Source organism: Oncorhynchus gorbuscha, linkage group LG04 (genome assembly GCF_021184085.1).
Source record: "Oncorhynchus gorbuscha isolate QuinsamMale2020 ecotype Even-year linkage group LG04, OgorEven_v1.0, whole genome shotgun sequence".
NCBI classification, from domain to species: domain Eukaryota; kingdom Metazoa; phylum Chordata; class Actinopteri; order Salmoniformes; family Salmonidae; genus Oncorhynchus; species Oncorhynchus gorbuscha.
Window position 1 is genome coordinate 83,698,638 of NC_060176.1, and position 22,388 is coordinate 83,721,025.

At 44.8% G+C, this 22,388-nt stretch overlaps 1 protein-coding gene across 1 annotated transcript in view; it reads left to right on the top strand.

The window, feature by feature from the left end:
• The window catches only part of LOC124033433 (atrial natriuretic peptide receptor 3-like), a 147,500-nt gene that overhangs the window by 119,481 nt on the left and 5,631 nt on the right, over positions 1-22,388 (top strand). The window contains exons 4-7 of the mRNA XM_046345468.1: positions 11,165-11,300; positions 13,601-13,695; positions 16,945-17,065; positions 19,080-19,164. Of these exons, the coding sequence (XP_046201424.1) occupies positions 11,165-11,300; positions 13,601-13,695; positions 16,945-17,065; positions 19,080-19,164 (437 nt within the window). The remainder of the gene's footprint in view (positions 1-11,164; positions 11,301-13,600; positions 13,696-16,944; positions 17,066-19,079; positions 19,165-22,388) is intronic.

The following is a 22,388-nucleotide window of genomic DNA, read 5'->3' on the forward strand; positions in this document are numbered from 1 at the left end:
CACAGCTCTTAGGGTATCAGTCTAACAGTATCCACAGCTCTTAGGGTATCAGTCTAACAGGATCCACAGCTCTTAGGGTATCAGTCTAACAGGATCCACAGCTCTTAGGGTATCAACTATTAGTGTCCGTCTAACAGGATCCACAACTCTTAGGGTATCAGTCTAACAGTATCCACAGCTCTTAGGGTATCAGTCTAACAGTATCCACAGCTCTTAGGGTATCAGTCTAACAGGATCCACAGCTCTTAGGGTATCAACTATTAGTGTCCGTCTAACAGGATCCACAGCTCTTAGGGTATCAGTCTAACAGTATCCACAGCTCTTAGGGTATCAGTCTAACAGTATCCACAGCTCTTAGGGTATCAGTCTAACAGTATCCACAGCTCTTAGGGTATCAGTCTAACAGGATCCACAGCTCTTAGGGTATCAACTATTAGTGTCCGTCTAACAGGATCCACAGCTCTTAGGGTATCAGTCTAACAGTATCCACAGCTCTTAGGGTATCAGTCTAACAGTATCCACAGCTCTTAGGGTATCAGTCTAACAGTATCCACAGCTCTTAGGGTATCAGTCTAACAGGATCCACAGCTCTTAGGGTATCAGTCTAACAGGATCCACAGCTCTTAGGGTATCAGTCTAACAGTATCCACAGCTCTTAGGGTATCAGTCTAACAGTATCCACAGCTCTTAGGGTATCAGTCTAACAGTATCCACAGCTCTTAGGGTATCAGTCTAACAGGATCCACAGCTCTTAGGGTATCAGTCTAACAGTATCCACAGCTCTTAGGGTATCAGTCTAACAGTATCCACAGCTCTTAGGGTATCAGTCTAACAGTATCCACAGCTCTTAGGGTATCAGTCTAACAGTATCCACAGCTCTTAGGGTATCAGTCTAACAGTATCCACAGCTCTTAGGGTATCAGTCTAACAGTATCCACAGCTCTTAGGGTATCAGTCTAACAGTATCCACAGCTCTTAGGGTATCAGTCTAACAGTATCCACAGCTCTTAGGGTATCAGTCTAACAGTATCCACAGCTCTTAGGGTATCAGTCTAACAGTATCCACAGCTCTTAGGGTATCAGTCTAACAGTATCCACAGCTCTTAAGGTATCAGTCTAACAGTATCCACAGCTCTTAAGGTATCAGTCTAACAGTATCCACAGCTCTTAGGGTATCAGTCTAACAGTATCCACAGCTCTTAGGGTATCAGTCTAACAGTATCCACAGCTCTTAGGGTATCAGTCTAACAGTATCCACAGCTCTTAAGGTATCAGTCTAACAGTATCCACAGCTCTTAGGGTATCAACTATTAGTGTCCGTCTAACAGGATCCACAGCTCTTAGGGTATCAGTCTAACAGTATCCACAGCTCTTAGGGTATCAGTCTAACAGTATCCACAGCTCTTAGGGTATCAGTCTAACAGTATCCACAGCTCTTAGGGTATCAGTCTAACAGTATCCACAGCTCTTAGGGTATCAGTCTAACAGTATCCACAGCTCTTAGGGTATCAGTCTAACAGTATCCACAGCTCTTAAGGTATCAGTCTAACAGTATCCACAGCTCTTAGGGTATCAGTCTAACAGTATCCACAGCTCTTAGGGTATCAGTCTAACAGTATCCACAGCTCTTATGGTATCAGTCTAACAGGATCCACAGCTCTTAGGGTATCAGTCTAACAGTATCCACAGCTCTTAGGGTATCAACTAATAGTGTCAGTCTAACAGTATCCACAGCTCTTAGGGTATCAGTCTAACAGGATCCACAGCTCTTATGGTATCAGTCTAACAGGATCCACAGCTCTTAGGGTATCAACTTTTAGTGTCTGTCTAACAGGATCCACAGCTCTTAGGGTATCAACTATTAGTGTCAGTCTAACAGTATCCACAGCTCTTAGGGTATCCGTCTAACAGTATCCACAGCTCTTAGGGTATCAGTCTAACAGTATCCACAGCTCTTAGGGTATCAACTAATAGTGTCAGTCTAACAGTATCCACAGCTCTTAGGGTATCAGTCTAACAGGATCCACAGCTCTTATGGTATCAGTCTAACAGGATCCACAGCTCTTAGGGTATCAACTATTAGTGTCTGTCTAACAGGATCCACAGCTCTTAGGGTATCAGTCTAACAGTATCCACAGCTCTTAGGGTATCAACTATTAGTGTCTGTCTAACAGTATCCACAGCTCTTAGGGTATCAGTCTAACAGTATCCACAGCTCTTAGGGTATCAACTATTAGTCTCTGTCTAACAGTATCCACAGCTCTTAGGGTATCAACTATTAGTGTCAGTTTAACAGTATCCACAGCTCTTAGGGTATCAACTATTAGTGTCTGTCTAACAGTATCCACAGCTCTTAGGGTGTCAGTCTAACAGTATCCACAGCTCTTAGGGTATCAACTATTAGTGTCAGTCTAACAGTATCCACAGCTCTTAGGGTATCAACTATTAGTGTCTGTCTAACAGTATCCACATCTCTTAGGGTATCAACTATTAGTGTCAGTCTAACAGTATCCACAGCTCTTAGGGTATCAGTCTAACAGTATCCACAGCTCTTAGGGTATCAGTCTAACAGTATCCACAGCTCTTAGGGTATCAGTCTAACAGTATCCACAGCTCTTATTGGTGTCAGTCTAACAGGATCCACAGCTCTTATGGTATCAACTATTAGTGTCTGTCTAACAGGATCCACAGCTCTTAGGGTATCAGTCTAACAGGATCCACAGCTCTTAGGGTATCAGTCTAACAGTATCCACAGCTCTTATTGGTGTCAGTCTAACAGGATCCACAGCTCTTATGGTATCAACTATTAGTGTCCGTCTAACAGGATCCATAGCTCTTAGGGTATCAACTATTAGTCTCTGTCTAACAGTATCCACAGCTCTTAGGGTATCAACTATTAGTGTCCGTCTAACAGGATCCACAGCTCTTAGGGTATCAACTATTAGTGTCTGTCTAACAGTATCCACAGCTCTTAGGGTATCAACTATTAGTGTCTGTCTAACAGGATCCACAGCTCTTAGGGTATCAGTCTAACAGGATCCACAGCTCTTAGGGTATCAGTCTAACAGTATCCACAGCTCTTATTTGTGTCAGTCTAACAGGATCCACAGCTCTTATGGTATCAACTATTAGTGTCCGTCTAACAGGATCCACAGCTCTTAGGGTATCAACTATTAGTGTCTGTCTAACAGTATCCACAGCTCTTAGGGTATCAACTATTACTGTCTGTCTAACAGTATCCACAGCTCTTAGGGTATCAACTATTAGTGTCCGTCTAACAGGATCCACAGCTCTTAGGGTATCAGTCTAACAGGATCCACAGCTCGTAGGGTATCAGTCTAACAGTATCCACAGCTCTTAGGGTATCAACTATTAGTGTCTGGCTAACAGTATCCACAGCTCTTAGGGTATCAACTATTAGTGTCTGTCTAACAGTATCCACAGCTCTTAGGGTATAAACTATTACTGTCTGTCTAACAGTATCCACAGCTCTTAGGGTATCAACTATTAGTGTCTGTCTAACAGGATCCACAGCTCTTAGGGTATCAGTCTAACAGGATCCACAGCTCTTAGGGTATCAGTCTAACAGTATCCACAGCTCTTAGGGTATCAGTCTAACAGTATCCACAGCTCTTAGGGTATCAGTCTAACAGTATCCACAGCTCTTAGGGTATCAGTCTAACAGTATCCACAGCTCTTAGGGTATCAACTATTAGTGTCAGTCTAACAGTATCCACAGCTCTTAGGGTATCAACTATTAGTGTCCGTCTAACAGGATCCACAGCTCTTAGGGTATCAGTCTAACAGTATCCACAGCTCTTAGGGTATCAGTCTAACAGTATCCACAGCTCTTAGGGTATCAGTCTAACAGTATCCACAGCTCTTAGGGTATCAGTCTAACAGTATCCACAGCTCTTAGGGTATCAACTATTAGTGTCAGTCTAACAGTATCCACAGCTCTTAGGGTATCAACTATTAGTGTCCGTCTAACAGGATCCACAGCTCTTAGGGTATCAACTATTAGTGTCCGTCTAACAGTATCCACAGCTCTTAGGGTATCAGTCTAACAGTATCCACAGCTCTTAGGGTATCAACTATTAGTGTCTGTCTAACAGTATCCACAGCTCTTAGGGTATCAACTATTAGTGTCAGTCTAACAGTATCCACAGCTCTTAGGGTATCAGTCTAACAGTATCCACAGCTCTTAGGGTATCAACTATTAGTGTCCGTCTAACAGGATCCACAGCTCTTAGGGTATCAACTATTAGTGCCCGTCTAACAGGATCCACAGCTCTTAGGGTGTCAGTCTAACAGGATCCACAGCTCTTAGGGTATCAACTATTAGTGTCCGTGTAACAGTATCCACAGCTCTTAGGGTATCAGTCTAACAGTATCCACAGCTCTTAGGGTATCAACTATTAGTGTCTGTCTAACAGGATCCACAGCTCTTAGGGTATCAGTCTAACAGGATCCACAGCTCTTAGGGTATCAGTCTAACAGTATCCACAGCTCTTAGGGTATCAGTCTAACAGTATCCACAGCTCTTAGGGTATCAGTCTAACAGTATCCACAGCTCTTAGGGTATCAGTCTAACAGTATCCACAGCTCTTAGGGTATCAACTATTAGTGTCAGTCTAACAGTATCCACAGCTCTTAGGGTATCAACTATTAGTGTCCGTCTAACAGGATCCACAGCTCTTAGGGTATCAGTCTAACAGTATCCACAGCTCTTAGGGTATCAGTCTAACAGTATCCACAGCTCTTAGGGTATCAGTCTAACAGTATCCACAGCTCTTAGGGTATCAGTCTAACAGTATCCACAGCTCTTAGGGTATCAGTCTAACAGTATCCACAGCTCTTAGGGTATCAACTATTAGTGTCAGTCTAACAGTATCCACAGCTCTTAGGGTATCAACTATTAGTGTCCGTCTAACAGGATCCACAGCTCTTAGGGTATCAACTATTAGTGTCCGTCTAACAGTATCCACAGCTCTTAGGGTATCAGTCTAACAGTATCCACAGCTCTTAGGGTATCAACTATTAGTGTCTGTCTAACAGTATCCACAGCTCTTAGGGTATCAACTATTAGTGTCAGTCTAACAGTATCCACAGCTCTTAGGGTATCAGTCTAACAGTATCCACAGCTCTTAGGGTATCAACTATTAGTGTCCGTCTAACAGGATCCACAGCTCTTAGGGTATCAACTATTAGTGCCCGTCTAACAGGATCCACAGCTCTTAGGGTGTCAGTCTAACAGGATCCACAGCTCTTAGGGTATCAACTATTAGTGTCCGTGTAACAGTATCCACAGCTCTTAGGGTATCAGTCTAACAGTATCCACAGCTCTTAGGGTATCAACTATTAATGTCTGTCTAACAGGATCCACAGCTCTTAGGGTATCAACTATTAGTGCCCGTCTAACAGGATCCACAGCTCTTAGGGTGTCAGTCTAACAGGATCCACAGCTCTTAGGGTATCAACTATTAGTGTCTGTCTAACAGGATCCACAGCTCTTAGGGTATCAACTATTAGTGTCCGTCTAACAGGATCCACAGCTCTTAGGGTATCAACTATTAGTGTCTGTCTAACAGTATCCACAGCTCTTAGGGTATCAACTATTAGTGTCCGTCTAACAGGATCCATAGCTCTTAGGGTGTCAGTCTAACAGTATCCACAGGTCTTACGGACTGAACATACTCTCTTACAACCCGCCTCACCCAATGTGGTACAGATCTGCTATTCAGTACACTTTAGAACCTCACCCAATCTGGTACGGATCTGCTATTCAGTACACTTTAGAACCGGAAACCCCATCAGTAGCTAGCCAGCTAACTAGCTACTAGCTAGTAGTCAGTTGTCCGAGTTAACGGTGATGTGGCTATCAACCAGACTCAGCCTGTGCACAGCGTGATATTAATCCAGAGAATATTGGACTGCTTTTTCTCTCCGGATTGCAGTCGAAATCTCCGGATTCCTACTGCAAAGCTCTGAACCTTTACTCTGGATCATCGCAGCTAGCTATTTGCTATCCGAGTGGCTACTCCTGGCTAACGTCTCTGTCCCGAAGCAAGCACCAGTTGGCCTGGAGCTCGGCCCATCTTCCGGCTCGCCGAAGAGATCCATCAGACAGTTCCTGGGCTTCAATATCTCTTCTGCCAATTGGCCCGGACCCTCTGCTATCGATACGGAGCCCCGCCGATCCATCACGACTGGTCTGCCGACGTCACTGTCCGAGGTTGTTTCAACAGGCTCTCCCGTTGCGAAGTCACACTGAGGCCCATCTGCCAGCCCCGGCCATCTGCCAGCCCCGGCCTGCTAGCTGTCTGAATTGCCATGCCTAGCTACTCACTGGACCCTATGATCACTCGGCTATGCATGCCTTTCCCTAATGTCAATGTGTCTTGTCCATTGCTGTTTTGGTTAGTGATGACGGTCTTATTTCACTGGAGAGCGTCCAGCCCTGCTCAATATCCCTTAGCTAGACCATTTGTTTCACCTCCCACACATGTGGTGACCTCACCTGGTCTAAATGATGTCTCTAGAGACAAAATCTCTCTCATCATCACTCAATGCCTAGGTTTACCTCTACTGTATTCACCTCCCACACATGCGGTGACCTCACCTGGTCTAAATAATGTCTCTAGAGACAAAACCTCTCTCATCATCACTCAACGCCTAGGTTTACCTCCACTGTACTCACATCCTACCATAACCCTTGTCTGTACATTATGCCTTGAATCTATTCTTCCGCACCCAGACATCTGCTCCCTTTTCTCTCTGTTCCGAACACACTAGGTTATTTTAACCTTTAGCCGTACCATTCAAAGAACCAGTTCTTTTAACCTTTAGCCGTACCATTATCCTACTCCTCCTCCTCTGTTCCTCTAGTGATGTAGAGGTTAACCCAGGCCCTGCAGCCCCCAAAATCACTCCCATGTTAACATTAGAAGCCTCCTCCTTAAGTTTGTTTTATTCACTGCTTTAACACACTCCGCCTACCCTGATGTCCTTGCCGTGTCTGAATCCTGGCTTAGGAAGGCCACCAAAAATCCTGAAATTTCCATCCATAATAATATAATTTACTAACAGGATAGAACTGCAGAGTTCTGTCATACTATCCAGGTCTGTGCCCAAACAATTCAAGCTTCTACTTTTAGAAATCCACCTTTCAAGAAACATGTCTCTCACCGTTGCCACTTGTTAAAGACCCCCCTCACCCCCCAGCGGTGCCCTGGACACCATACTGTATGTGAATATCTTCAGAGTTTGTACTGTTAGGTGACCTGAACTGGGACATGATTAACATCCCGGCCGCCCTACAATCTAAGCTAGATGCCCCCAATCTCACACAATTATCAAGGAACCTACTAGGTACAACCGCAAATCTGTAAACACAGGCACCCTCATAGATATCATCCTGACCAACTTGCCCTCTAAATACACCTCTGCTGTCTTCAATCAGGATCTCAGCGATCACTGCCTCATTGCCTGCGTCCGTTATTGGTCCGCGGTCAAATGACCTCCACCCATCACTGTCAAAAGCTACCTAAAACACTTCTATTTTTTAACTTTTTTTTTTACACCCCCTTTTTCTCCCCAATTTCGTGGTATCCAATTGCTGTTAGTTACTGTCTTGTATAATTGCTACAACTCCCGCATGGACTCGGGAGAGGCAAAGGTGGAGAGCCATCCGTCCTCCAAAACACAACCCAACCAAGCCGCACTGCTTCTTAAGACAGCGCGCATCCAACCTGGAAGCCAGCCACACAAATGTGTCGGAGGAAACACCGTACACCTAGCGACCTGGTCAGCGTGCACTGCGCCTGGCCCGCCACAGGAGTCGCTAGCGTGCGGTGAGACAAGGATATCCCTACCGGCCAACCCCTCCCTAACCCGAACGACGCTAGGCCAAATTTGCCTCCCGGTTGCGGCCGGCTGCGACAGAGCCTGGGCTCGAACCCAGAGTCTCTGGTGGCACATCTAGCATTGCGATGCAGAGCCACCCGAGAGGCTCCCAAAACACTTCTGCGTGCAGTCCTTTCTAATCGACCTGGCCCGGTTATCCTGGAAGGACATTGAGCTCATCCCGTCAGTAGAGGATGCCTGGTTGTTCTTTAAAAGTGCTTTCCTCACTATCTTAAATGAGTATGCCACATTCAAAAAATGTTGAACTAAGAACAGATACAGCCCTTGGTTCACTCCAGACTTGACTGCCCTCGACCAGCACAAAAACACCCTGTGGCTTTCTGCATTAGCATCGAATAACAGGTCACCGACCATTTCGAATCCCACCATACCTTCTCCACTATGCAATCCGGTTTCCGAGCTGGTTTTGGGTGCACCTCAGCCACGCTCAAGGTCCTAAACGATATCATAACATCCAACTGCTTTTAATTGCTAGTAAAACTTAGTGTCCAGCAAGCTTTCTCTAACCTTAACCTCACTCCCTTTGTTCACTGTGCTAACAAACCTCCAAATGAGCTTCAACACCATACACCACTCCTCCAACTGCTTTTAAATTCTAGTAAAACTAACTGCATCCCCTTCAACCAATTGCTGCCCGCACCCTCCCATCCGACTAGCATCACTACTCTGGACGGTTCTGACTTAGAAAATACAAATACCTACAGTAGGTGTCTGGTTTGACTGTAAACACTCCTTCCAGGCTCACATTAAGCATCCACAATCCAAAATTAAATCTAGAATCAGATTCCTATTTCCCAACAAAGCATCCTTCACTCATGCTGCCTAACATACCCTCGTAAAACTGACCATCCTACCGATCCTTGACTTTGTCGATGTCATTTACAAAATAGCCCCCAACACTCTCCTCAGCAAACTGGACGTAGTCTATCACAGTGCCATCCGTTTTGTCACCCAAGCCACATATAGTATGCTCTCATTGGCTGGCCCTCACTACATATCTGTCGCCAAACCCACTGACTCCAGGTCATCTATATGTGTATGCTAGGTAAAGCCCCGCCTTATCTCAGCTCACTGGTCACCATAGCAACACCCACCCGTAGCACACGCTCCAGCAGGTATATTTCACTGGTCATCCCCAAAGCCAACACTTCCTTTGGCCGCCTTTCCTTCCAGTTCCCTGCTGCCAATGACTGGAACGAATTGCAAAAATTACTGGAGCTGGAGTCTTATATCTCCCTCAATAACTTTAAGCATCAGCTGTCTGAGCAGCTTACTGATCACTGTACCTGTACACAGCCATTCTGTAAATAGCCAATCTAACTACCTCACCCCCATATTATTACTTACCCTCTTGCTCTTTTGCACCCCAGTATCTCTTCTTGCACATCATCATCTGCACATCTATCACTCCAGTATTAATGCTAAGTTGTAATTATTTTCACCTCTAGGGCCTATTTATTGCCTCCCTCCCTAGTCTTCTATACACATAGATATTTATATTTTTCTTTCTATTGTGTTATTGACTGTACTTTTGTTTATGTGTAACTCTGTGTTGTTGTTTGTGTCGCACTGCTTTGCTTTATCTTGGCCAGGTCTCAGTTGTAAATGAGAACTTGTTCTCAACTGGCCTACCTGGTTAAATAAAGGTGTTCTCAACTGGCTACCTGGTTAAATAAAGGTGGAGAAAAAAAATGTATATATATATTACTGAAAGGAAGTAGACACATAGTTACAGTTGATTAAAGAGAACATGTTTTAGAAAACTGATTACTGTTCCTCCATGAATCATCTGGCTTAGAGGAGACCACGTAGAACGAGGTAGAACATGTTGTTGTGCCACATTAGAACGCAGCATACAGGTCTTCTACAGGACCTATGAGATGGGTATCACACACAATTACGCACTGTGTCTAAGTGGAATGGAAAACATTTCAATATCTTTTTCTTTGTTTTTTTTTGTGAAAACAAATATAGACCAAATTGTTTGTTTAGTAAGAGACTGTGTATGCGGAGTAACTCATTATTTTTCCAGTACTTAGGTTGTAAATTGCCAGTGAAAAGAAAATGATGACTGTGATTTTCCGTGGTGTTTCATGACTGATATGGTAAGCAGTGGGCATTTTGTTTCCACAAACACAAAACAGAAATCAGGCTGAAATAATCACAGTGTTCCTTTGTTAATGATGTAGAAGATCATACAACTCTATGATACTAGACATTACTAACCTATACCCCCTCTATATAGCCTTGGTATTGTTATGTTATTGTGTTACTTTTAATTATTTTTTAAACTTTATTTGGTCAATATTTTCTTAACTCAACTGCGCTGTTGGTTAAGGACTTGTAAGTCAGCATTTCACAGTAAGGTGTCACGACTTCCGCCGAAGTTTGCTCCCCTGCCTGTTCGGGCGGTGCTCGGCGGTCGTCGTCACCGTCTACCGATCCCTTTTTCGTTTGTCTGTTGGTTTTGTTTTATTAGTTTCACCTGTGTTTATTTTAGTTTAATTAGCTTCCCTATATGTAGTAGGTTGTCCCGACCTTGTTTTGTGCGGGATTGTTTTTGTTACTGTTGGTTGTGGTTTTCATGTGTGTATTCTCCGGACTGTTTGGTCCTGTGTTTGGGATGGTCTGTTTTATGCGCCCTGTACGTTGGCGTGACCATTTTTTGGCCGGAGAATAAATCAAGATTTACTGAACCCTGCTCTCTGCGCCTGATTCCAACCTACCACTTCTAGTAGGCTGTGACATACTGTTGTATTCGGCGCATGTGACAAATAAAGTTCGATTTGATTTGAATCATCATTCTGAGATGTTACCTATGCATTGGAATTCAGTGTTTCCCCTGCCATCACCAGACTGGGGCGGGGACGACCTCTTCTGTACCTTACTCTACCATCCTCTGTTATCAGCTCTCCTTCCTCCCATCATCCCCCCCCTCCCTCCCTCCCTTCAATAAATTGCCAAATTAGTTGTTGGCAGTTGCCTTGACAACCTGAGTAAAGAGGAACGAATCCATCTAAGAGACTTTGCATCTGGGTCCAATGTTTTCTTCTCATGAATCACTCTAAAGTATTTGAAGGCCAGAGACCCACTGCAAGACAACACCGTGTTTATATAGTATGAAAGGACTATCTGTTTTTGGTTTCTTTAAGTGATGAATCTGTCATTCATTAGTTTCATCCCTATCTTCATGTATTATTATGAATCTAATATTCCTGTCTGTCGTCTCCCCCTCCAGATCAACATGTTTGTGGAAGGGTTCCATGATGCATTGCTGCTGTACGCCCTGGCGCTGCACGAAGCCATCAGGAACGGCCTCACCAAGAAGGACGGAGCAGAGATCACCTATCGCATGTGGAACAGAACATTTGAAGGTTAAAAAAAAAAAAAAACCATCTGGTCCTTATTAAACCTCTGCCTTATCTCTGGTCCTTATTACACCTCTCCTCCCCTCTGGTCCTTATTAAACCTCTGCCTTATCTCTGGTCCTTATTACACCTCTCCTCCCCTCTGGTCCTTATTAAACCTCTGCCTTATCTCTGGTCCTTATTAAACCTCTGCCTTATCTCTGGTCCTTATTAAACCTCTCCTCCCCTCTGGTCCTTATTAAACCTCTGCCTTATCTCCGGTCCTTATTAAACCTCTGCCTTATCTCTGGTCCTTATTACACCTCTCCTCCCCTCTGGTCCTTATTAAACCTCTGCCTTATCTCTGGTCCTTATTAAACCTCTCCTCCCCTCTGGTCCTTATTAAACCTCTCCTCCCCTCTGGTCCTTATTAAACCTCTCCTCCCCTCTGGTCCTTATTAAACCTCTGCCTTATCTCTGGTCCTTATTACACCTCTCCTCCCCTCTGATCTTTATTAAACCTCTCCTCCCCTCTGGTCCTTATTAAACCTCTCCTCCCCTCTGGTCCTTATTAAACCTCTGCCTTATCTCTGGTCCTTATTAAACCTCTCCTCCCCTCTGGTCCTTATTAAACCTCTGCCTTATCTCTGGTCCTTATTAAACCTCTGCCTTATCTCTGGTCCTTATTAAACCTCTGCCTTATCTCTGGTCCTTATTAAACCTCTCCTCCCCTCTGGTCCTTATTAAACCTCTCCTCCCCTCTGGTCCTTATTAAACCTCTGCCTTATCTCTGGTCCTTATTAAACCTCTGCCTTATCTCTGGTCCTTATTAAACCTCTGCCTTATCTCTGGTCCTTATTAAACCTCTGCCTTATCTCTGGTCCTTATTAAACCTCTGCCTTATCTCTGGTCCTTATTAAACCTATGCCTTATCTCTGGTCCTTATTAAACCTCTCCTCCCCTCTGGTCCTTATTAAACCTCTGCCTTATCTCTGGTCCTTATTAAACCTCTGCCTTATCTCCGGTCCTTATTAAACCTCTGCCTTATCTCTGGTCCTTATTAAACCTCTGCCTTATCTCTGGTCCTTATTAAACCTCTGCCTCCCCTCTGGTCCTTATTAAACCTCTGCCTTATCTCTGGTCCTTATTAAACCTCTGCCTTATCTCTGGTCCTTATTAAACCTCTGCCTTATCTCTGGTCCTTATTAAACCTCTGCCTTATCTCTGGTCCTTATTAAACCTCTGCCTTATCTCCGGTCCTTATTAAACCTCTGCCTTATCTCTGGTCCTTATTAAACCTCTGCCTTATCTCTGGTCCTTATTAAACCTCTCCTCCCCTCTGGTCCTTATTAAACCTCTGCCTTATCTCTGGTCCTTATTAAACCTCTGCCTTATCTCTGGTCCTTATTAAACCTCTCCTCCCCTCTGGTCCTTATTAAACCTATGTCCCAATGTCACCCTATTCCTTACACAGTGAGGTACATGTCCCAATGGCACCCTATTCCTTACACAGTGAGGTACGTGTCCCAATGGCACCCTATTCCTTACACAGTGAGATACGTGTCCCAATGGCACCCTATTCCTTACACAGTGAGGTACGTGTCCCAATGGCACCCTATTCCTTACACAGTGAGATACGTGTCCCAATGTCACCCTATTCCTTACACAGGGATTCTGTCTCAGTGTAATATAGAGTGGAGTGAGCAGCTAGTGCAGCATTCTGTCTCTCCAGAGCTGTTAACCAAAAAGTCATATCCCCAGACCTGTTAACCAGAAAAATGTTGAAATCCCCCAGATTTCCTTTGCAAAATGTGTGTAGGATTGCAGCACCAGAATATCTCCTCAAGACAACAGCATATGAAAGCTAAACTACAATTAATGTGTTGTCTAATTGGAGGGGGATGAGTCAGAGGCAACACTGACTACAGTGTTGCCTTTCATCTGCAATGATTAGATTGCAGTCGCAGAGCACATGTCCACTGGACAAACCGGTTAAGAGCCCAAACCGCCACATTGCCAGCTCTTAAATAACGATGTTTTGATCAGTGGGAATTGTCAAGAACAGGGTCATATTTTCTTGTTAATAGAAATAATATTTTTTAAATGCCAAACATTTGGGAACACAGGCGGAGGGATTCAATTACAATTCTTGGAGGGCCTGCCAACACAAACGACGGGAGGAGAGATGGGATTTCCTGTTCTATTGGCCGGTGCTGGAATTTCTCCATTCCGCTCTCTGTTCTCTGTTTTCCTTGGAATGTTGGGCTCTTGTAGCTAATTAATTCTGCCATTCTTTACATGTCGCTGGTCCTCTGGTCGCTGGGCAGGCATCGCAGGTCAGGTGTCTATGGACTTCAACGGGGACAGATACGGAGACTTCTCTGTGATGAGCATGACCAACACAGAGGCAGGCACCTATGAGGTAAGAACAGGGCCTCAACCTAATCCTGAACCTCCTGCATGGCTCTTGATCAGGGCCCTCATTCATAGAGCGTCCCAGAGAAGGAGTGCTGATCTAGGATCAGGTCATAAAGAGTCTCTCAGTAGGAGTGCTGATCTAGGATCAGGTCATAAAGAGTCTCTCAGTAGGAGTGGTGATCTAGGATCAGGTCATAAAGAGTCTCTCAGTAGGAGTGGTGATCTAGGATCAGGTCATAAAGAGTCTCTCAGTAGGAGTGCTGATCTAGGATCAGGTCATGAAGAGTCTCTCAGTAGGAGTGCTGATCTAGGATCAGGTCCCACCTGTCTATGTGATTGTGTTAATAATAAATGTAAATAATAATCATCTAAAAAGCAAACCGACCCTATACCTATGATGTAAGAACAGATAACTTCAACCTGTAACCTCCTGCGTCCCCAGTGATCCGACGGGTTTAAACCATATACTGCCATTTGTCTTGTCAAATGCCACCTTATAGATTCTCTTCATAAAGGACTGTACTCCAATATTTCACAATAATGCTTGGCAATCGCGAGGGCTTTCTTTTGCATCCCCCTATGTTCCAAACGTACCCTATCTATGTCATAGATTAGTAATGGTTTGAAAGAAATTCCAAGATATTACATTTAGATTTGGAATACACATGACCAGGCAACTCCTTTTTTTTCTAGATTTACAATTTAGGTCAGCAATGCTGGCCTCTGGAGTCCTTGGGAAACCCAACTACCCAACCATCTAATGATGGAATTTATAAAGAAATGATCTGGGCTTCCGAATGGACTGATCTCCATAGTATATAAACACCTTTTGGAATGCTCATATTCTGAGCTAGCCATTAAAAAAGTCTGGTCTACAGATCTACGTGAATCTGAGAAACCCTGTAGCACTTTTCCTGGAGTCAATGCTCAAAAGCGAGTGGAATCTGATTCATGTTTTTCATAATTTCATAGTTAATAAAGATCATTTCCCAACAAAAACTTGCCAGTGTTTCTATGTCGAACAGGTGTGTTATATTTCAGTCTTCTGTAAAGTATAATATTGGGATGCAAATTCAAAATGTAATACATTTCAACTCTATATCTGACATAGTGCAGGTGCCTTATTTTTGTTAAGCCCAGAACCATGTGTGTGAGGTGTATACGGTGATTTGTTTAAGACTACCAATAAACACTGTGTGACTCTGATTTAGCCCACTGCAGTCGAAGGCTAAAGAACTCTGTGTGACTCTGATTTAGCCCACTGCAGTCGAAGGCTAAAGAACTCTGTGTGACTCTGATTTAGCCCACTGCAGTAGAAGGTTAAAGAACTCTGTGTGACTCTGATTTAGCCCACTGCAGCCGAAGGTTAAAGAACTCTGTGTGACTCTGATTTAGCCCACTGCAGTCGAAGGCTAAAGAACTCTGTGTGACCCTGATTTAGCCCACTGCAGTAGAAGGTTAAAGAACTCTGTGTGACCCTGATTTAGCTCACTGCAGTAGAAGCCTAATTGGAACAGAATATGAAAAAATATGACCTTGGAATGGGATGGGGGAATGGGATGGGGCGTTGGGGAAATGGGATGGGGGATGGGGCGTGGGGGGGATGGGGGTAATGGGATGGGGGAATGGGATGGGGCGTTGGGGGACATGGGATGGGGCGTTGGGGGAATGGGATGGGGCGTTTGGGGGAATGGGATGGGACGTTGGGGGAATGGGATGGGGCGTTGGGGGAATGGGATAGGACGTTGGGGGAATGGGATGGGACGTTGGGGGAATGGGATGGGGGCGTTGGGGGAATGGGATGGGGGAATGGGATGGGGGTGGGATGGGACGGGGGAATGGGATGGGACGTTGGGGGAATGGGATGGGACGTTGGGGGAATGGGATGGGACGTTGGGGGGAATGGGATGGGGCGTTGGGGGGATGGGGCGTTGGGGGAATGGGGGGGGCGTTGGGGGGAATGGGGTGGGGCGTTGGGGGAATGGGGTGGGGCGTTGGGGGAATGGGACGTTGGGGGAATGGGACGTTGGGGGAATGGGATGGGACGTTGGGGGCAATGGGATGGGGCGTTGGTGGGAATGGGATGGGGCGTTGGGGGAATGGGATGGGGGTTTGGGGGAATGGGATGGGGGTTTGGGGGAATGGGATGGGGGGTTTGGGGGAATGGGATGGGGGTTTGGGGGAATGGGATGGGGGTTTGGGGGGAATGGGTTGGGGGTTTGGGGGAATGGGATGATGGGTTGGGGGAATGGGATGAGGGGTTGGGGGGGGAATGGGATGGGGGTTGGGGAATGGGATGATGGGTTGGGGGAATGGGATGATGGGTTGGGGGGAATGGGATGGGACGTTGGGGGGGGGGAATGGGATGGGGGGTTTGGGGGAATGGGATGGGACCCTGGGGGAATGGGATGGGACCCTGGGGGAATGGGATGAGGGGTTGGGGGACTGGGATGATGGGTTGGGGGAATGGGATGATGGGTTGGGGGAATGGGATGGGATGTTGGGGGAATGGGATGGGGGTTTGGGGGAATGGGATGGGGGTTTGGGGGAATGGGATGGGACCCTGGGGGGAATGGGATGGGACCCTGGGGGGAATGGGATGGGACGTTGGGGGAATGGAATGGGATGGGATGACTTCTTTCAGTTTCTTTGCGTGCTGTGTTTATTGTTACTGATTCTGTAATATGATATTAATGATCTTTATATTTATGGACCTTTTTTTGAGTTGCAGCCAACTGTCACGCCTTGGTCATTGTATTTTGTGTCTTCGTTATATATTTGTTCAGGCCAGGGTGTGACATGGGTTTATTGTATTGTCGTATTGTTTTTTTTTGTAGGCATTGGGATTGTGGTTGATTAGGGGTGTGTCTAGTTTAGGCTTGGCTGCCTGAGGCGGTTCTCAATCAGAGACAGGTGATTCTTGTTGTCTCTGATAGGGAACCGTATTTAGGTAGCCTGGGTTTCACTGTGTATTTCGTGGGTGATTGTTCCTGTCTCTGTAGTTTCACCAGATAGGCTGTAATTAGGTTTCACGTTCCGTTTGTTGTTTTTGTATTTATTAAGTTATTTCATGTATCGTCATTTGTTTCATTAAAGACATGAGTATCCACCACTCTGCATTTCGGTCCGACTCTCTTTGGACAAAAACGAAGAAGGCCGTTACACCAACAGGAAAATGCTAACAGAGTATGAGATTGACTGTCCTTGTTTCAGAGGTCTGTATAGCTAACCTCTTTGGTGTTTGTGTTTTCAGACGGTGTGTAACTACTTTGGTGTGAACGAGAGTTTCCAGATGCTTCCGGTGTTCAACTCTGAACTCTTCACACTGAAAGGACGGCACAGAGTGCACCACACAGACCTGCCAGACAAATCATGTAAATTATCTCTAATATACAGGGACAAGAAAAACTATGTGAACCTTTTGGAATTACCTGGATTTCTGCATAAATTGGTCATAAAATTTGATCTGACCTTCATCTTAGTCACAAAAATTGGCAAAAACACAGTGTGCTTAAACTAATAAGACACAAATTATTGTGTATGTCTCCACCACTACACGCACCAACAAACAGACCTGTTCTGTTCTCTCTGTCTCCACTAACAAACAGACCTGTCCTGTTGTCTCTATCTCAACTAACAAACAGACCTGTCCTGGTCTCTCTGTCTCAACTAACAAACAGACCTGTCCTGTTGTCTCTGTCTCAACTAACAAACAGACCTGTCCTGTGCTCTCTGTCTCCACTAACAAACAGACCTGTCCTGGTCTCTCTGTCTCAACTAACAAACAGACCTGTTCTGTTGTCTCTGTCTCCACTAACAAACAGACCTGTCCTGTTGTCTCTGTCTCCACTAACAAACAGACCTGTTCTGGTCTCTCTGTCTCAACTAACAAACAGACCTGTCCTGTTGTCTCTGTCTCAACTAACAAACAGACCTGTCCTGTTGTCTCTGTCTCCAATAACAAACAGTACGTATGGTTTATATTTAGATGCAGGAGCTCTACAATACTTTAGAGCTAATAAAGGAAACAGAAGCTCTAGCCTGCAGGTGTTCAGCTCTAGCCTGCAGGTATTCAGCTCTAGCATGCAGGTATTCAGCCTGCAGGTATTCAGCGCTAGCCTGCAGGTGTTCAGCTCAAGCCTGCACGTATTCAGCTCTAGCATGCAGGTATTCAGCTCTAGCATGCAGGTATTCAGCTCTAGCATGCAGGTATTCCGCTCTAGCATGCAGGTATTCAGCTCTAGCATGCAGGTATTCAGCTCTAGCATGCAGGTATTCAGCATGCAGGTATTCAGATCTAGCATGCAGGCATTTAGCTCTAGCATTCAGCGCTAACATGCAGGTATTCAGCGCTAGCCTGTAGGTATTCAGATCGAGCATGCAGGTATTCAGATTGAGCATGCAGGTATTCAGCTCTAGCATGCAGGTATTCAGATCTAGCATGCAGGTATTCAGATCTAGCATGCAGGTGTTCAGCTCTAGCATGCAGGTGTTCAGCTCTAGCATGCAGGTATTCAGCTCTAGCATGCGGGTATTCAGCTCTAGCATGCGGGTATTCAGCTCTAACCTGCAGGTATTCAGCTCTAGCATGCGGGTATTCAGCTCTAACATGTAGGTATTCAGCTCTAGCATGCAGGTATTCAGATCTAGCATGCAGGCATTTAGCTCTAGCATTCAGCGCTAACATGCAGGTATTCAGCGCTAGCCTGTAGGTATTCAGATCGAGCATGCAGGTATTCAGATCGAGCATGCAGGTATTCAGCTCTAGCATGCAGGTATTCAGCTCTAGCATGCAGCTCTAGCATGCAGGTATTCAGCTCTAGCATGCAGCTCTAGCAAGCAGGTATTCAGCTCTAGCAAGCAGGTATTCAGCTCTAGCATGCAGCTCTAGCAAGCAGGTATTCAGCTCTAGCATACAGCTCTAGCATGCAGGTATTCAGCTCTAGCCTGCAGGTATTCAGCTCTAGCCTGCAGGTATTCAGCTCTAGCATGCAGGTATTCAGCTCTAGCATGCAGGTATTCAGCTCTAGCATGCAGGTATTCAGATCTAGCATGCAGGTATTCAGATCTAGCATGCAGGTATTCAGCTCTAGCATGCAGGTATTCAGCTCTAGCCTGCAGGTATTCAGCTCTAGCCTGCAGGTATTCAGCTCTAGCATGCAGGTATTCAGCTCTAGCCTGCAGGTATTCATCTCCGGTTTTCGATATACATTTGAAATCATCCTCCACACAATGAGCTTGTCTGAGGTAGTCCCCTAAGGGCAGAATAACTGCACACCCCACCTATCTGACACTCCAGACAATCAAGTTAAAAATATAGTGTATCACAGGTGTGTAGCAGAGGTGTCGTTAGCCTAACTAATAGCCTCCGTCTTCCTCTCCGAGCAGGTGGACTAGGAGTATCTGCTGTTACTGGGATCGTAGTGGGAGCTCTGCTGGGGACTGCACTGCTCATAGCCTTCTACTTCATCAGGTAAAACTGAAAGTTACGTTCAGTGGTGTTTGGCTCATTTCAACTGGATTCGAGCTTCATTTTAACCTCAAAGACAGCACGGATCTACAGGAAAAGCATAATGACTGACAGCTATAGGGGGAATACAGACATGACATCTATAGGGGGAATACAGACATGACATCTATAGGGGGAATACAGACATCTATAGGGGGAATACAGACATGACATCTATAGGGGGAATACAGACATCTATAGGGGGAATACAGACATGACATCTATAGGGGGAATACAGACATGACACCTATAGGGGGAATACAGACATGACATCTATAGGGGGAATACAGACATGACATCTATAGGGGGAATACAGACATGACATCTATAGGGGGAATACAGACATGACATCTATAGGGGAATACAGACATGACATCTATAGGGGGAATACAGACATGACATCTATAGGGGGAATACAGACATGACATCTATAGGGGGAATACAGACATGACATCTATAGGGGGAATACAGACATGACATCTATAGGGGGAATACAGACATGACATCTATAGGGGGAATACAGACATGACATCTATAGGGGGAATACAGACATGACATCTATAGGGGAATACAGACATCTATAGGGGGAATACAGACATCTATAGGGGGAATACAGACATCTATAGGGGGAATACAGACATGACATCTATAGGGGGAATACAGACATGACATCTATAGGGGGAATACAGACATGACATCTATAGGGGGAATACAGACATGACATCTATAGGGGGAATACAGACATGACATCTATAGGGGAATACAGACATCTATAGTGGGAATACAGACATCTACAGGGGGAATACAGACATGACATCTATAGGGGGAATACAGACATCTATAGGGGGAATACAGACATGACATCTATAGGGGGAATACAGACATCTACAGGGGGAATACAGACATGACATCTATAGGGGGAATACAGACATGACATCTATAGGGGGAATACAGACATCTATAGGGGGAATACAGACATCTATAGGGGGAATACAGACATCTATAGGGGGAATACAGACATGACATCTATAGGGGGAATACAGACATCTATAGGGGGAATACAGACATGACATCTATAGGGGGAATACAGACATGACACCTATAGGGGGAATACAGACATGACATCTATAGGGGGAATACAGACATGACATCTATAGGGGGAATACAGACATGACATCTATAGTGGGAATACAGACATGACATCTATAGTGGGAATACAGACATGACATCTATAGGGGGAATACAGACATTACATCTATAGGGGGAATACAGACATCTATAGGGGGGATACAGACATCTATAGGGGGAATACAGACATGAGATCTATAGGGGGAATACAGACATGACATCTATAGGGGGAATACAGACATGACATCTATAGGGGGAATACAGACATCTATAGGGGGAATACAGACATGACACTATAGGGGGAATACAGACATTACACTATAGGGGGAATACAGACATGACACTATAGGGGGAATACAGACATGACATCTATAGGGGGAATACAGACATGACATCTATAGAGGGAATACAGACATGACATCTATAGGGGGAATACAGACATGACATCTATAGGGGGAATACAGACATGACATCTATAGGGGAATACAGACATGACATCTATAGGGGGAATACAGACATGACATCTATAGGGGAATACAGACATGACATCTATAGGGGAATACAGACATGACATCTATAGGGGAATACAGACATGACATCTATAGGGGGAATACAGACATGACATCTATAGGGGAATACAGACATGACATCTATAGGGGAATACAGACATGACATCTATAGGGGAATACAGACATGACATCTATAGAGGGAATACAGACAGACATCTATAGGGGGAATACAGACATGACATCTATATGGGGAATACAGACATGACATCTATAGGGGAATACAGACATCTATAGGGGGAATACAGACAGACATCTATAGGGGGAATACAGACATATCTATAGGGGGAATACAGACACATATATATAGGGGGAATACAGACATGACATCTAGGGGAATACAGGGGGAATACAGACATGACATCTACAGGGGGAATACAGACATGACATCTATAGGGGGAATACAGACATGACATCTATAGGGGAATACAGACATGACATCTATAGGGGAATACAGACATCTATAGACATCTATGGGAATACAGACATCTACAGGGGGAATACAGACATGACATCTATAGGGGGAATACAGACATCTATAGGGGGAATACAGACATCTATAGGGGAATACAGACATCTATAGGGGGAATACAGACATCTATAGGGGGAATACAGACATCTATAGTGGGAATACAGACATGACATCTATAGGGGGAATACAGACATGACATCTATAGGGGGAATACAGACATCTATAGGGGGAATACAGACATCTATAGGGGGAATACAGACATCTATAGGGGGAATACAGACATCTATAGTGGTAATACAGACATGACATCTATAGGGGGAATACAGACATGACATCTATAGTGGGAATACAGACATGACATCTATAGGCGGAATACGGACATTACATCTATAGGGGGAATACAGACATCTATAGGGGGAATACAGACATCTATAGGGGAATACAGACATGAGATCTATAGGGGGAATACAGACATGACATCTATAGGGGGAATACAGACATGACATCTATAGGGGGAATACAGACATCTATAGGGGAATACAGACATGACATCTATAGGGGAATACAGACATGACACTATAGGGGGAATACAGACATGACACATGACATCTATAGGGGGAATACAGACATGACATCTATAGAGGGAATACAGACATGACATCTATAGTGGGAATACAGACATGACATCTATAGGGGAATACAGACATGACATCTATAGGGGAATACAGACATGACATCTATAGGGGAATACAGACATGACATCTATAGGGGGAATACAGACATGACATCTATAGGGGGAATACAGACATCTATAGGGGGAATACAGACCTGACACTATAGTGGGAATACAGACGTCTATAGGGGGAATACAGACATGACATCTATAGGGGGAATACAGACATCTATTGTGGGAATACAGACATGCCATCTATAGGGGGAATACAGACATGACATCTATAGGGGGAATACAGACATTACATCTATAGGGGGAATACAGACATTACATCTATAGGGGGAATACA